Source organism: Mizuhopecten yessoensis, unplaced genomic scaffold (genome assembly GCF_002113885.1).
Source record: "Mizuhopecten yessoensis strain PY_sf001 unplaced genomic scaffold, ASM211388v2 scaffold9801, whole genome shotgun sequence".
Lineage (NCBI taxonomy): Eukaryota > Metazoa > Mollusca > Bivalvia > Pectinida > Pectinidae > Mizuhopecten > Mizuhopecten yessoensis.
Genome location: NW_018408229.1, coordinates 280,017 through 297,629, shown reverse-complemented (window position 1 = coordinate 297,629; position 17,613 = coordinate 280,017). Strand labels below are relative to the sequence as shown.

Below are 17,613 nucleotides of genomic sequence, written 5' to 3'. Positions count from 1 at the left end.
TTTGTGGTGGTGGTGTTTGTGGTGGTGGTGTTGGTGGTAGTGGTGTTGGTGGTGTTGGTGGCGGTGGTGGTGGTGGTGGTGGTGGTGTTTGTGGTGGTGGTGTTGGTGGTGTTGGTGGTGGTGGTGGTGGTGTTTGTGGTGATGGTGGTGGTGGTGGTGTTGGTGGTGGTGGTGGTGGTAGAATCTGATGCTGTCGTACAACATGTATCCTCTGGTGTCAGCTTTTCACATAGATTGTGACATAGACATAAAAATTAAGCATAGACATAATTTCTGGAATAGTCATTTTGTCAAGAGATCTTTAGAATATTTAAACTGTAAGCGGCAATTAACGAGACTATCAGCACTTATATTGTCAGTCAACATCACAGTCATGTAATATATACATTAAAAGATCTAAATTTCATTTTCATTTAATTGTATACCTGTTAATACTGATAATTGCATACTTTTGTTAGAAAATGCTGAACTATCCCCTAATCTTGATTAATGAATTATGCAATTTTTCTTTTCCTCATAATTGCATAGCCGATTTGTGCAATAAAATTATACAAATTATTTATTATATAACAGGAAAATATATTTAACAGGAACAGGTATGATTAGATTGGGATTTCCTAACCTGAACATTTGATGCAATTACCAGAAACATATGAAATTTCATTGTATATAGCAGATAAATCTACATTACTTACTCGAAGAGGTACAACAATGAGTTTGATAATTACCTTTCACTAAAAAGTGGACGAGTTGATGTGATGTCCTGCAATATTACAGTATCGTCGCTATTGGACTCTGATGTGAAGGCTTTGCGCTTTCTTTTCTGTCTAGTTGTTTGTCCATTTTGTGTGTCTTTATTGCTGGAATACTGAAAGACTTGTCCAACAAAATTGTTAATCTTATTTTCAGACTTTGGTAAACTAGGTAACACATAACCAACAAATTCCTTTTTACCAACACTGCACTGAAATGTAACAATCAGTTTCACTGCATTTTATTTTTAACATAAATTCACTATGTCAGTTACAAACAAAAATGACATCAATTTCAAACCCATCATCTATGTAATTAAATCTAGTAGCAGACTTATTTCTATGTTTTGATTCAGTTAATTTTGTAGCAATTTCCTACTTCTGAGCACTACTTTTGAGTAGTCCCATTTTATACCAACAGAGTCAAATACTTGTTTTCCCAAAATCAATGCTGACACTGCAATTTTTAAGTCATTTGGTACAATATAAATGCACCACAGTTCACATTATTGTTTAGCAATAATTCTGTTTCACGTATCCCCGGCGATTTTCCATCTCTCGGAGCTGCTATTTCAGGCAACAAAGCCTCGAAATAGAAAGCCTTTAATTTAGGAACTATGATGCTGTTCCACAATTGAATGTCTGGAAGAATTCTTTCTACGTGTAGCTGATACGGATTTGTGGTTCTCGCAACAAAATCAAGCCAGGGAAGACCAGTAATGTGAAGCTGACTTGACACTGGTAATATTATAAATGGTTGTTTTTTAAACTCAACTTTCCACTGACATTGTCCAAACAAAAATTCTTGACACATTTGAAAGCCACCGTGAGATTGATGTGTTTGTTATGCACGCGGTTTTTGTGTCGCCAACGACGGATGTCGGAAAGACACATAGGCGCTGCTTTTCCGACGGCGACGGCGACGGCGACGGCGGCGTCAACAATGTTAAGGTTTTGCGTTTAGCTCTGTTTCTGACAAAGCTACACCAACAAAACCTCGATCATGGATGTAGCATGGGTAGTGGAACCTACTGCACTAAAAACATTTCTGCATTTTTTTGTTGTATCAAACTCAAATTTCTGCACTAAAAACTCAACGTTAAGGTTTTGCGTTTAGCTCTTACATATTAGGCTGTTTCTGACAAAGTATAAATGCTAGAGCAACCAAACTTGGGTCATAGGTGTATCATGGGATGTTTAGCTGAATGCATTACACTCTTTACTAGCATTTCAACGATTTCTGTATTGTTTTGGTAAAAACCTCAAATTTCTGGACTTAGAAAAAAGTCAACGTTAAGGTTTTGCGTTTAGCTCTTGCATATTAGGCTCTTTCTGACAAAGTATAAGAGCTAGATCAACCAAACCTCAATCATACATGTATCATGGGTAGTAGAGCCTACTACTCATGGATTTCTGCACTTTTTCGGATAAAAACCTGAAATTTCTGGACTTTAAAAAAAAATCAATGTTATGATTTTGCGTTTAGGTCCGTTTCCTTATGTACTTGGGTCATACACTGTAGGTGTATCATAGCTGAATGCACTACACTCTTTCCTAACATTTCATGGATTTCCCCCATTTTGGGTGGAAAACCCTCACATCAAGTACTATGTCAAATGCTTATTATATTGACAAAGCGGGACAGGCGACACATATACTTACGCGTAATTCTTGTTTATTTCCAGCAATCCATTTTCACACCGCTTTCGGTAACCAGTCCATCTGGGCTGGCAGCAAAAAAAAATTCGTCCTTGTCAATGACAAGTCCTACACTTTCAGCAGTCACATTACAGCCTTCTGCTTTTTTCAATGTATACTCATGCACAGTTACACGCTCATCCTGCAGGCCTTTAAGTGAGTGCGTAATTCCGGAGAATGTCGAATATAATACATTTGTAACCAAAGGTTTCCCTGCCAGTTTCGGATTTTGTCGTACAATCTTTCCAAAACTTGAAGAGGTTATTCTTTTTTCTTTCTTTCTGTGTGCCACACCTGGGAATTGGACTGTAGCTTGGGTTTGTTTTGTATAACTTTCATTTTTTCATTTGATATTTATATGTGTTTTTTTAGACAGACTTGACGGTTTCGAGCTCCTTATCACTGAGGTCTGGTTCAACATCAACTGCCTCGGGTCCATATTCTCTTCTGGCCTTTTTATACGCCCGTCAAATTTGACGGAAGTATTATGGTATGGGGTTGTCCGTCCGTCAGTCTGTCCGTCTGGCGTAAACTTTTGTTTGTCGGCAACTTTCTCCTACATTTTTCGACCGATCTCTTTGAAACTGAGTAGGCTTAATAATCATGATATGTTGTTGTGTTTCCATGAAAAGAATTTTGATTCAACAATTTTCGCAAAAGTTATTGCCCTTTGTTTATTTCAGTATTTGATTTTTGTCCGGCAATCTCCTCCTACATTTTTCAACGGATCACTTGGTATGCATTATCATCATGATATGAAGATGTGTCACCATAAAGAAATTCGATTCAACAATTTTTGCAACAGTTCTTGCCCTTTGTTCATTTCAGTATTTGATTTTTTGTCCGGAGATTTTCTCCTACATTTTTTATAGCATGTCAGCTAACCACTCTTAGAATGATGCAGATATTATTTCAATGTAAGAAAGTATATAACACTTCATGGCATACGACGGGCGTATATTGTTCTGCCCCGCGGTACTCTTGTTCGTTGTGGATTCTGTGTTGCTCTCCACCTTTCGCTTTCATCGCCCTGATTTCTGCTCTGGTTTACTAACTCACCTGTTGTTAGATGTAACTGCCCGTTCTCGCTGTGCATATAACTTGTTGAAGTAATAGCCAGGGGATTTTGCAGTGCTCTTTTCCAAAACAATGGGAGCCAATCGCGGCCCAAGGTTCATTTTGACCGCAGCACCATAACATCGTGCATGCTACGATACTCTGTTATACAGATTAAAAACGTTGCCGCCATCGAACTTGCTACGGATATGCATCCATGCCTCTGCAAGGTTGGTAGTTGCATTCCCTAGTAGTCTTTCACTTTTTACTGCCACACGATTTAACAGCACAGAAACATCAGTTAGAAGCTGTTTGTCTAAATCCTTATACAAAAGCGTTACTCTGCAAAAGAATCTCTCCGACCGATAAATCTTATTTCACATACAAACATACAACACATAGAGACATAGGCAAGCGATATTTTCACCAGTTGTTTCAAACAGATGAACAATATCTTCATAATTATTTTAAGACATTGTGTGTATGTCCGGCATGACAACTACGTCGCTTTGTGGCGTCGAACCCACACCTCCCAGTACACCGTAGCTGATAGCCAATGATCTAGCGGGAGCTGGTACAAACCTAACAAATAACAAAATGTACTTCAATATTTTTAAGCACAAGGAGCATTTATTAATCTGAATAATTATTACCGTATTTAATCTGCAATAAGCCCATGGGACCAGTACATAAGCTCCGACTCAAAAGTAGGGGTTGGACTTTTTGCAGGGCAATAAAATAGCAGTTTTGGTCATTTCTATTGAACAGCAATAGACATGGGTGGGCTTAAGCTTATTGCCAGGCAAGGGCTTATTGGCGGATACATACGGAGTATATATTTTGCAAATATGGGGATTTTTGTGGGTGATTTTATTCATAAGGCACAAGGCCCGTGTACAACAGGACAAAAAGCAATGGTTAGCATTCAGTAACTTACCATTTTGAGATTCCTCTTGGGCGGATAATGACGACCCCTCTGTCCAATATGCTGTTTGCTCATCAACGCACTGATTTATGTTGGTGTCGCCGTCTGCTTCAGATGGCGAATTGGAAGTGTTTGACGTGTTTTTGGCATTCGCAGCCTTTCAGAAGTCACTACGTTGGTCATGATGTCCGAATATATGGTGTTTGGAGTTTCTAATGTCTTAAGCTAGTATCTGACTTGCTTTCCTCTTGTCTTCTTCCTTTGAACGCATCCTTATTGCACATCGTACAGCACTCACAATGCGAATACTCACAGATTTACTGAACTTATTGCGTCCATATATTGGGGGTGTTCTGTTACTAGTTTCTCTAGACTTGACCTCAAACATTTACAAACATGGATTTCTTCCTGAATCCGTGCAAATACTGATGAGTCACCAACACCGATTAACATCATGTAACGTACACCATGGACTTCTCTGCCTGTTGGAATCCTTCTAAAATCACATAACTTGCCATTGCCTGATTGGATTCATCCCATTTTTTAAAGCAGTTGTGTTGCTGTGGTGTTGTATGGCATCTCTTAGATTTGTTACAAATATAACAATACTTATTACGTTTGGTATAAGCTCCAATCATAATCGCAATACCTCATAGAGCATTATAGGAGTGTTTGTCCGTTATCTTACTCCAGCCGCCATCTGCTAGGACACTTCCTCACGGTAGCTGTCCATTTCAATTGCATGCTGTGGTTCCTCCACGCCAGCAGCAAGCATCTCCTCCTTAAGCACCTGCTTCCACCATGCACTGATTTCACTTTCAATTTATGCAAATGTACAACGTTTCATCCCTGGCAAGTCCATGGTTCCCAACCTCTCATTTAGATGAGCTGAACCATTTCCAGTTTGGCAACTGGAAATGGTTCAGACGTTAACGTTGGGAACCATGGACTTGCCAGGGATGAAACGCTGTACATTTGCATAAATTGAAAGTGAAATCAGTGCATGGTGGAAGCATGGTGAAAGCTTCCCCAAACAGCACGTACATTGATATCATAATGGCGACTGTTGTCCGTATTCAACCTTTCATTTGTTTCCAGGGAAAAGGACAAACCACATCCTTTACAATTGGCAGATAATACCGATGCCAGGCCGTACGCCGATATGCCAGAAACAAGTGTAATGGGGGATTGTCCATCAGCTGCCAAATCAAACACTTTTTCACATGGACATGCATGTATGGTAAGATTAGAGACATGTTTTTGGAGTTGGTCAAGGTTTATTATTTGATACGAATTATGGCGCTCTTCACTCTTAGAAAAATATAAATCTCAAACCCTCTTTGCCGCTTCGCGTCATCCGATAACTTTCACTTTTATTACCAGCATCAATCGACGAAGTATCTATTACTCTTTTCCTTTTAATTACTTTACAACCTTTCCTCGTGCTTTCATATTGATAAACTGGCCTATCCCTTGCTTTGGTTAACCCACTTCGACCTTTCCTTTTATTCCTGTGTCTGCCACCGCCTCGACGAAATAGATAGCATATTTTACCCTTTACCATGTTATGGTATAATCTCCTCCTTGTAAGTGTTTTTTTGAATTTCACTGAAAAGCTTTACACCTTTACCAAACCTTCAGCCATGTGCTTCCGTACAATTCGACCAGACGTTCAAGTCAAAATAAACTTTTTAGACAACAATGAAACATAACCAGCTGGATGTTAACATACAGTAATGCAAAAATATTCATGGTGACTAGTAAAAACAACAACAAATATGTTTAAATATTTTATTTCATTTTTTTGCCGGATGTTTGGATTTGTTCACCGTTCGTCGTCTGTGGATTTCACACCAAAAAAGCATAGCATTGCAAATCTTAGAGCTACGATAGATGATCACAATACTTACCGTGCTGCATTAGTACATTAGCAATACACACGACGCAAATACTAACCTGTTACTTGGTATGGATAAATTTATCTGCAGTAAAAACCATTTTCATCCCGTCTGGTACCGCCCAACAACCGCCAGGTAGCACTCCGGAAGTACCTGCGCACAAGGAAATAAACATTTATTTTCGAACTTTTAATTATAAATTTAGCCAACAATTATAACATAACGACAGGAACAAATATGCAATTGATTTTAATAAATACTATTTTACCCAAGAATTTTAATTTCAACTTTGTGATATAAAAGATAAAAAAAACTCGTTGATATATTCTTACGCATTGGCGTGATGAAAAGTACTCATCGACCATACACCGTCCTAATGTCAAGATTGTGAAGAAATATAAGGTTTTGGACTGTAGATTGCAGCGTACATGTTTATGAATCACTCCTTAAACAATTTACGGCATGTTAATAGTGATTGTCACATCGGTGATGACCATATAAGCATAAATATGAACGTACCATCATCAACCGTTGAAAACAATATGGCGGCGCCCATGAGATCACGAGTTTCTGCGAAATGCTTTTTTACTTAAGGTCCCAGTAAAAATGAGTCAGTTTCTGGGTAGGTGTCCCTTCTGTGGTGTCTGTGTTTAACACTGATCTAGTAATATGTTTTTTAAATAGATATGGTTGTATTGTTAGATTTTGTTTGTTGTCATGTTTCCCCAACTTCGAATATTGACTTTTATTTTCCAAAGTTAGTCAGCTATCACTCATAGAAATAAATCATTTTTGACCCATTTTATTTCTTTCCCATATCAATTTTCCAAATTTAACAAAATCTTTGCCCCTCATGCCATTCTTAATACAGATTTTACCTAATGAATTTATTGACACAGAAGCTCTTCCGTTGGGGGGTCATCAATCTTAACCAGATTGCATCTTGGTCATGAAATGGGAACATCTTATCTTACTCTTCCAGTAATTAAACAACATGTATTAAGAGACCACTTGTGTTAAGAGACAACTTTGTTACTTTGAGGTAGATCTCTTAATACACTTTTACAGTATCTGGCGTACTTATGACAAAATTTATCATTCGGTTTGTTTTGGTGAATCAAGACATGGTATGTCCCTTATTAGTGTGTCACCCGGTCTGATATGCTTTTAAGTTACTGTTGGAGGGTTGTTAAGCAATTTTATCATATGCTTACTCAGAATATGAGTGTTTTTGCATATTTGATAACTTCTGACCACTCCTGATACCACTTCCGCTCACCCGTGTGATAAGTTTCTCGTAATGCACCCCCATGCGATAACAATTCTCGTAATGCACCCCCTGTTCGGAACACCTCTACTTCTGTATTGGATATGGGAAGCGTCCGAAGCGTTCCGAGTAAAATCCGGATTTGCGCTGTCAGTTGGTTTTTTGCTTAGACAGTGTGTTGAGCAGACGTCAACAAACAAAATGTCAACGAACCAGGGAGAGGAAATACTTAATTCTCTAGCGTCTAGAATACTTGAATTGGATGACCTCATTGATAAGGAAAATGCGGAGAAGAATGCAAGGTTCGATTGTAATAATCTGTTTCAGTTGACATTGTTGATTAAATTATCTAATTGTTTTTTCTGTTGACTTGATTTTTTGTTACTTGAACATATGATAAAAAGTTTATAATATGACCATTTTGATATAATACCCCTTATCAGCCCTCGGGGTCTTTGGCCCCTCGGGCTGATATAGGGACTCTCGGGCTGATATGATATCAAAATGGTCATATAATAACCTCTAAATCATGTTAATTAAATTACCCATGTATGTTAGAGACGATCTAATGACAAGCACTGAACAACAGCATGATATCACACTAGGATGAAGACTCAAAGTTCTTCTATGTAGAGCGACACCCTTCAGTAGATTATATTAGTATTATTGGTTTTATTTAAGGACACTCTTCCATTTGTGCGATGTATGCAGCCTCTGTGCTTGACTTATTTGTGTCCGCACAATAGCGTGTACCTATTGTCAATTTCAGAGTGCTACCTCACTGAAATATCATGTCGAAGGCACCCAGCACCGTATTCCAACTGGTCACATTATGTTGAAAACGGGCCCGGATTGTTGGAATTACCGTAAATGCTGAACGTATTAAACTAACATTTCAAAGGACGTTAACATATATATATATATATCCCGGCCTGGGGGCAGAACTCATGACCTTTCCCTACTTGGGCGAACGTTCAACACTAGGGCTAAAAGCTGGGCATTGCCAAGCTCTGCAATAGGGAGCATAAAATTGTTCGGAGACTACCTGTAGGCGTCTGACATTCTGCTACTACTAGCCCTCCAGCACTTGGTCGCGGGTTCGAGGCCTACGAGGGGCAGTTGCCAGGTACTGGCCTTAGGTCGGTGGTATTTCTCTCCGGGAACTCCGGCTTTCCTCCACCACCAAAACCTGACACGTCTCTAAATGACCATAGCTGTTAATAGGACGTAAATCGCACGTACGCTTATTTACTTTTTATCAAGTTGCTGATAAATTATTCATGTTAACGAGAAAAAGTTTTCAATTCAATTCGTATTTGTGTTCAAAACAATCGGAGCCTTTCAGCGTAAGTGCGATTTTCCCCTGAAACCGAGGGTGTCTTTTTTGTCGATAACTAGGATTATATAGTGGTAATAACTCATTCACCTCTGAAGACACATTTGAACTCTTCCAATTCAAAGGTTGGAATAGTTCATTATGAAATTCCAAGGGTGCATGAGTTTAATAAGCTATATATGTCATATAAAGGCATGTATGTAAGCGATAACAAGGTCAGGATATGGGTCGTTCTGATTAGTTACTATCGCGTTTAGTTATGGAATATAAATTTACACTAACCTAGCGGTTCAGTGGTATGTGTATAGCTATATTAAAAGATAAATCGATGTTCGGGTCGAAAAATACGGATAGAACAAAATAGGTTGTGAATGACCAACCCGAAGTATATCAGGCCATTAATGGTACATTCGTGATCTACCCGGTACAATCGGTCTAACCATGTAATGGTAACATCAATTAGGACTGCCAGGTGTTTACTGTAGATATATATCGTAAGAGCAATCAGTGCGAGTACATGTCCGAGGACACAGGAACGAATTATCAGCTCATCAAAGGTAAATATAAGTAACAGTTAATTTGCTTATTACGGATGTGTCAATGCTGTCGTATATTGATGTTTGTTACCATATCCACATACAATATGTGTTTTGATCGAACATGCCGTATGTAAGCGTTTAACGTCGTTTTAAAATATCTATATTGACAGTCAGTCGTAGAGGAGAGGAACTACAAGTCTCCTTTTATTTAGATTGTATAACTATCACACCCAAATATTTTTGGTGAGAGGCAGGTAAAACAAAATTAAACGGAGCTTACTGTATGTAAATAAAACTATAGCGGAATTATTGTGTTTTATCTGTAATGGGACAGGGACCCTTAACCGCTGTTACTTTAGTGGTATAGCCATGCGATAACGGTATCGGGGTTATAGGTCAGTTTTACCCTATCTACACATGTGTGTATCAAGTCGGAGTACATTTATGTGGCAAGAACGGATTTGCCACTTCTATCTACAATTTCCTTTTGTTTTGGCCTTGGTTGAAAAATCATCGAAACAGTTAACAGCAAATGATGACGTGTGACTCGTGAGACACAGCCTAAATATGAACTATATACACAATATATCTGATTTTTCCACACGGTAAAATCACTACATGTAAAAGATTTAAATTTACAACATGTTTATTTCTTTTGAGTTTTAATCAAGATGAAATAAGACGATTATCATATAATGGTTGAAGGGACACTAAAAGGATATTTAGATATTTATTGGTCAAACCTTCATGCAAAATGACCGATGTTGGATATTCTGATGGGAGAGATTCCGATACCTTTTGTAGAAATACAGATTGCTATCATTTAAAATAAATTTTATTACATCGAAGATACAATTGGATTAGGCACAGGCATTGCATATTAAAGCCCCTTCCAGAAGAAAATACACAGATTGTTATCATGACGACCCCTACACACAAACCGAAGATCAGATTCTTCGTATGTTAAACTTCGGGGCTTTCTGTCATCGCAACAAATAAGGTAATTTACTAAAATGTCGACTTCAGTTAACTCACTGAAATATCATAACCACTGGGGCATGATACTTCATCCAATTACATCATACTAAAACAATGTTAATATCTATAGGTAATTACAATGTAGGTAGACACCGTCCCGAAAGACAGTTAGTACGTGCAAGTCAAAAGAGAAAATAGAAAATCTCAAGCCTTTAATTGATGCTGCTGATCTATGTTGCCCTTCCAATGTTAAAATAAAAAAAACTGTTCAACTAGACGTTGTTACGTTTCTTACAAGAGTATTGTAGGTATTCGGTTGTGTAAGTTGCCGCCGGTTGTGAAGGTTAACCATTACCCACTGTTTTAATTAGTCATAGAAAGTTTGCGAGATGACAGGTCAGACATCACAAATATTATATTCCAATTTTCTCTTAGACATATATAATTGAACCAATATTCACTTTTATAAATCCTCAAAATTCCAGGGGTTACGCTCACTTACGTTCTCTTCACCCCCAGAATATGTCATAACTTAATAGAAGGCTCTGTATGCGCTGCTTTGCAGATGATACAATACGACTAGTTTGATCCTTTGATGTATCAAAAAATCACGCATCAACATAACGGTACATATCAAGTCGAGTGCGACGTCGCTCCTAGCCTTGCCATTGGTCAGTTTATGTACCTGAAACCAATCAAATCGCTAACTTCGAGCCTATTTTGTCACGACATAATCCAGCGGTTCAGTCATTAACAATAACCGCCGAGGTAACTTCAAACTCTTCATTTGAAAGTAGACCAATCCTCTTTAATACAAAAACCGTGTATGATACAACGGAAAGGAATACCAACAAGACAAACTATACATTTACCCTTGTCACTATTGTTGCTAAACGAATTATTTCATAAAATAAAAAAAAATCACGTGTTTCGATGCATTCTACAGTGTTATAGTCGTTCAAAATTTGAATGTTTGAAAATGACACAAACAAAAAATTAAACATTGCTGGAATCGAACTTACTGTTCAATTGCAAAGCCTACACTTAACATTGTTTCATAAATATGACAGGGAAAGTTACTCTAAGCCAGAAAAAAGCACTTTTGGAAATCACTCAAAAGTTAAGATAACTCTTAAAATCTCCTTCCCAGTTATAACAGATACAGTGATACACTTTACATTAAGCATACATATAGAATGTTGTATCAAAATACAAAACGGTTTCTTAATAATTTAATATTTTTTTGTAAGCTGTAGGCAAGTTTTCAATGCACTTTAACAAGAAATGCATGACAATATTGCTTACACATGCGTTCAATCGGTAAGAATTGATTGAAAAAATATATATATAACTATTTCAAATATTATTTCTATGATCCAGGATCAACCTCCCACACAAATATGTCGACACTGAGTTATTGGAACGAGCCAAACACCCTGCAATATGACAACAAGACCATCGTCGATCGCATGAGAAGTAGGACCGAAGTTTACCCCGATGTTGTTCCCTTCGTTGAAAGGCTACTGTCTGGTTCAAAGAGATCGATCACAAATCAGGAATTTCTGCAGAAAACTGAGAAGATAGCCAAATACCTTGTATCTCTGGGAGTTAAAAAGGGCGACAAGATTGCCATCTATGGGAAAAATTCGCTCGAGTGGATCATTGGAGAATTCGCTATCTTCTTTGCAGGAGCTGTTTCAGTTCATATCAATATACTGACAAGAGACGCAAGTGATGCCTTGGGAATGATCGACATATGCAAATGCAGATTCTTGCTTATAGATCCGACAAACGACAACGGCGCAGCACAGCTGATATCTGCGTTCAAAGAGAGAGATAGAAATAATCATATATTACTTCTCAGAAAAAATGAGAAGTATCAGTTCTATGATCTAGAATCGGAGTTTTGCTCGCCAGATAGAAAATCAGAATTGCCAAACGTCGACACAGACGATGATGCCATGATATTTGGTACCTCTGGCAGTACAGGGACTCCTAAGTTGGTCCTCTTCACCCATTTCAACATTGCTTGCAATACCCCTACAGATGCAGACAATCCGTCGTATTCTCACTTCGGAGGGCCGTCAAAGTTCACTATTTTCAACGACCGTACATTTAGTTGGATGGGAGGAACACCAATCACAAATTTCCTATATGGCAACCAGATGATATTTACCTCAACCTCGGCCAATCCAACAAAGGAAGAGGCGATGCAAATTTGGAAAATGATACAGGAGGAAGAATGTAACGGAGGATGTTTTCTGCCATATTTACTGCAGAATATTATCGACACACTAGGGAAAGTAGAAGATGACGGCTTTAGACTACATATGCTTTTCTCTGGAGGTCAAATCATCGACGACGCATTCATCAAGACCGTATGGCGATACTGCAAGCTGTTCTTTATTGGCTATGGCTTTACAGAATGCTTCGCCAGTGTGTCCTTAATTCCATTGTCTGAAGGTCAGCCATACTGTACCGGGTACGTTGGGAAAATCAATAAGGGGGTGGAGTTGAGAATTGTTGATGGATCGGAGGACACCGTTCCGCTTGGAATACACGGGGACATCCAAATTCGTCACAAGGCACTGTCCAAAGGGTATTTTGCAAATGATGAACTGACAAAAGAAGTGTTCACAGCGACAGGATGGTTCAGAACTGGCGACATCGGCTACCTGAAGGACGAGGGAGTTCTCATCATAACAGGAAGAAAGAAAGATATCATCTCTCGAGGAACTATGAAAATCACACCTGGATTTGTAGAGGAAAAAATCCAGAGTATGCCTGGCATCAAAAATGTGGTTGTGGTGGGAGTGCCTGACGATCATCTGCTCGAAGAGGTCTGTGTATGCTTTATTCCTGTCGAGGAAATGGACGTTACCCCTGCAGCTGTTGAGAATTTCTGCAAGGATACCTTTTTGAAGGAGGAAACTTTAGATGGTATGGGAGAGATGCCGAAATATTTCTTGCGTTTTGAAATATTCCCATTACTTTATAATGGCAAACTGGACAAAGTACAATTGAAAAAGTTGGCAGCACAAAATCTAAAACTTTGTGATCAATAACTCATCAAACGCAAGCTTGGTCGTGTAAACTCTACACATGTATTGTGTACGTTATAGAGACTAGTATATCGCTTGCTTTGCTATGTAAATAATCTGTTGACAGGGTTAACATCAAAGGAAACCAAAAGACCAAATCAAAACCGGAAGAACATGGTGATTAAGCGTTCTAACGAAAAACGGAGTTCGAACGGTGTGGACATGATATATATATCTATCCCCATTTTGGCTACAGGATCCCACACTTCTGTCTCAAAGAGGCCATTATCTTCATTTATACACCAGAACACGGACAAATCAACAAGGGCTCCGCCATGTACCTCACCGTAATCCACATGGTCTAATTATAGTAACGGAAACCTTGACCGTAACATTGTAAACCCCTTCTGTACATGTATATCTAAATATCAGTGAATCATAAAAAAAAATGAATTCTTTGGATTTCAAGACAAGGACCATACACCCAACCTACTTTAATGTGACCCTAACATTGGCCTTAGAAATTTGTTAAATCCCTATTGCACATCTACCTTTCACAGCGTATCACCATTTAAAACAGACAGACAAACACAGCTTTTTCAAAAGGGCATCTGCATCTTCTATGCAGGGCCCGTAGTACTGAATTTCCTTGTATAAATGATTCTCCATGCCATATAAGGTAGAGTCTCAGTAGTTACGGACAAATCTCCATTTCCTTGATCACTGTTCCTCAATGCAACACCCTGCCACATTTTGTCAATATCCCTTCAGCTGTTCTCCTAAAAAGTCTTTTTAAGGGTAGATTTTTGGTTTGGAATGCCTTTTTAAGCACCAAGTCAGAGCAAACTTGATCCTTGTACTCAAAGTATGGTTACTGGCCCTGCTGTAATTTGCATGCACTATCATGATTATAATGATCTTGTGGGATATTAAAATATTTGTGTACTTATAACAGTAAATGTATAATCTTTAGTCCACTGGTACCTACCATGAATGAGAAAAATCCACCGATAAACAGTTTATAGTTTTATTATTAATAGACTTATATATAAGTACATTAGTATTTTTTTCTCATTCATTTTAAGTACCTGTGCTTCATCCGAGTTTTATTGTGAAATATTAAAACAAACAGAATTTCGAGTTTTGTATGTATTTTATTCTCCGGTATTTCCCTTGCTCCATGTACAGTATTATCATCATACAATAGAATTACTTTTCTTCAAAGTAGTCTTAATAAAGTATTATTATATTTTGTGTATATATATATATATGTAATGAAAATAATAATATCATCATTACTGAAAAGTATTTGTTCAGTGCCATGTACAAAGATTGATTTCATACAAATGGAATAAATATTGCACTTATTATATCATACAGTTGTTTGGCTTCTCCCTGTGCCTTTAGAATTGTAGAACATGCATATAAAGAAATCACTTTGGCAGCTAGACTAGAAATTCTTACATAGCTAGCCATGTAAGATAGAGTTTTCACATGATTGAAAGCCTTGGAAAGCCATGTAAGATAGAGTTTTCCCATGATGGAAAGTCATGTAAGATAAAGTTTCCCCATGACGGAAAGCCATGTAAGATCAATCTTTCTCTCACCCTGGACAGGTGTATCCACACTTTTACCGGTGTTAAATTTCCTCGTCTCACCCTAGACTCCCCTATTCATAACAATGGTCTGGCCCTCTTTCACCTTTGGGTTGAATGTTTTTCTGTCTTACCCCAAGATGGAGAAAGATTATATTAATCTTGCATGGGCATGACATCACAATGCAAAGAAAATATTATGACATCATGCCGACCCAAGTTTGTCGTCATATTATTCTGATTTGCCAGTTTGTCATGTAATATACATTTATTGCCATGTTTTTCATGAACCAAACTTTCTTCGCTCTTTCCATTGGGCAAGATATACTTTTAAAATTGGTTCAGTATTAGAAAAGTTCAAGTTTTCAAACAAAATAACCCTATCCTATGTATCTTATGCAGGATAGAAATACCCCACCCTCAGATACATAGTTTGGGTTCAAAAACCTTGACAAGGATTTCTTTGTCTCAAATTTTGTACCCTCGTTTGGGATATTTCTAACCTACATACATACATACATACATACATATGATAGAGGAGAGTATTATTTTACAATAGTTGTTCAAGAGAAATTTCTAGTGAGAGAAGATTTACACACTTAACTAAAATATACACAAATATACAAACATAAGATCAAGGAGAGTACGGTATTATATTCTACAGACGGCATAAATGAGCATAATTGTCGTAAATCAGAAACAGGAAGCTCTGTTATTTAATAAATAATCCATCTCATTAATAGATAATTGAGTTGCCCTTTTTTTGAACCTGTTAGAATTACACAAAAAAAAGGCTGCAGAAAACAAGGACGACAGGAAGCAAAAAGCTTATAAAATTCACCAGAGTCGGGTAAATATATATATATATTTACAACGAAAAGCTATGGTTCACTGATAAATTCAACTCCTCAATCTTTAAAATCTAAGACACCAAACAAGCATACTTATCAACAAATTAGTCTTACTTGTAATTATGCTTTACGGGAACAGGTGAATAAAATTGGCACACATAGGGATAAAAACGACTTACTTTGAAACACATGTAACAAAATCTGTCCCGACACAGGTGACACAATATAAATGAAAATAGTCATTTCTACTAATAATGAATCAGACTTGTAAAGATGGTTCTAAAATTGCTTCAACTTCCAATTTAAAATTGCTTTAACTTCCAATTTTAGAGATGAATTTTGCACAAATTCACAAAAAATGCAAATTGTTTTAAATCTACAAATTAAAACAAACTCAACATACATATGCACTTAAATATTACTAATTAACAAATTCATGGCAATGTATTTTAACTATTCATAATACAACAACCAAATTTTTGTATGTTTTCATGTTTTTGCTATGTAAACATATTTGAGATATTTACAATATGAAATATGGTTTCATCTTTCACAAACCGTCTTTTTGGCAAATCATGCATCAAAAGTATTATTACACAGTTCAAAATGAACTCAAAACAGACATAATATCTTTAAAATCTTGGTGCAAACCAGACAATTGGAGAAGTTTTTTTCCCCAAACTACATGTATTCATGTTGATTTGTAGTTCTATAAAATGTATATGGCTAACAGGCTCCCAGAGCTAGTTCCTACGGACAAAAGATAGCTTTCCCTTTCATATCTGTCTGGTTAACCCTGTGTTAATACATTATGCATTTTACAATTTTTGTTTCCATTATTAATGTCAAAAAGATGTGGAAGCACAGAAACCAAAAAGGTTCATTAAATTTTATGCGTGATGTATGGCACTTACAATGACAGTAATGAAAATGTACATGTCACATAAAAGAGAAATTAACTTTTAAACTTTTTTTTTTTAAATTTTACAATCTTAAAATCTTGGCCCATGATGAATCTTGATAACCTTATTTGTTTTACAAACAGACACGAGCAAACATGTTTTTCATGTGAAAGTTCATGATAATAGATCATAAAGTTGATTCCAATATTCCCATCTGTGGTATAGGTGGAAAGTGCTGGTTCAAAGCAGAAAATCTGGGATCACATGGTTCAAAAATATATCCTGTTTCTGTAAACGAAAATGGCAATCCATACATAACCACATTATTAATACTTAATGTCAAGGAATTTGATGCCGGATTAAAATACCATTCCTCAAAGACCAACCAATGAAATGAGAGCTTGAACATACATTACACGCCTCATGTGAGATTATATTATATTAGCATAGTCACTGCGAAAAATAAATTATGAAATTTGATGTTCCCAATTTTTGATCCCAATGTCCAAAATGTCCCTATTTATGAACAGTATCAACTATTACTGATAAATTAACTTTAACTATAAAATCATGGAAGAGACACTTACAATTTCTGTTGTTTCATACATAGCTTCACCTCTCTATTTTGAAACACATGATTTGTAACATTATACTAAAATTCTATAACATGAATATTTTTAAAAATATTTCTTTTAACATTTTTTTTTATCAAACTAAGGAAAACGTGATTATAAACCTTGTTGAAAAAATCAAGTTAGTCAAAAATTTTGTAATT

General features: G+C 37.0%; 2 protein-coding genes across 5 annotated transcripts in view; one reads left to right on the top strand and one right to left on the bottom strand.

Annotated features, from left to right (window-relative positions):
- Positions 1 to 15,617, top strand: part of LOC110458802 (long-chain-fatty-acid--CoA ligase FadD15-like) — a 24,652-nt gene extending 9,035 nt beyond the window's left edge. The window contains exons 1-2 of one of the 2 annotated variants that reach the window (XM_021510715.1): positions 9,236 to 9,489; positions 11,830 to 15,617. In XM_021510715.1, the coding sequence (XP_021366390.1) occupies positions 9,450 to 9,489; positions 11,830 to 13,514 (1,725 nt within the window). In that variant the 5' untranslated portion in view covers positions 9,236 to 9,449 and the 3' untranslated portion in view covers positions 13,515 to 15,617. Of the gene's footprint in view, positions 1 to 9,235; positions 9,490 to 11,829 lie in introns of those variants that run through there. The other variant, XM_021510713.1, reaches the window with a different exon arrangement.
- LOC110458801 (neurobeachin-like protein 1) overlaps positions 15,611 to 17,613 on the bottom strand; it is an 81,287-nt gene continuing 79,284 nt past the window's right edge. For all 3 annotated transcript variants that reach the window (XR_002463827.1, XM_021510710.1, XM_021510712.1), the window contains one exon: positions 15,611 to 17,126. The gene's annotated coding sequence lies outside the window, so the exon portion shown is untranslated. The remainder of the gene's footprint in view (positions 17,127 to 17,613) is intronic.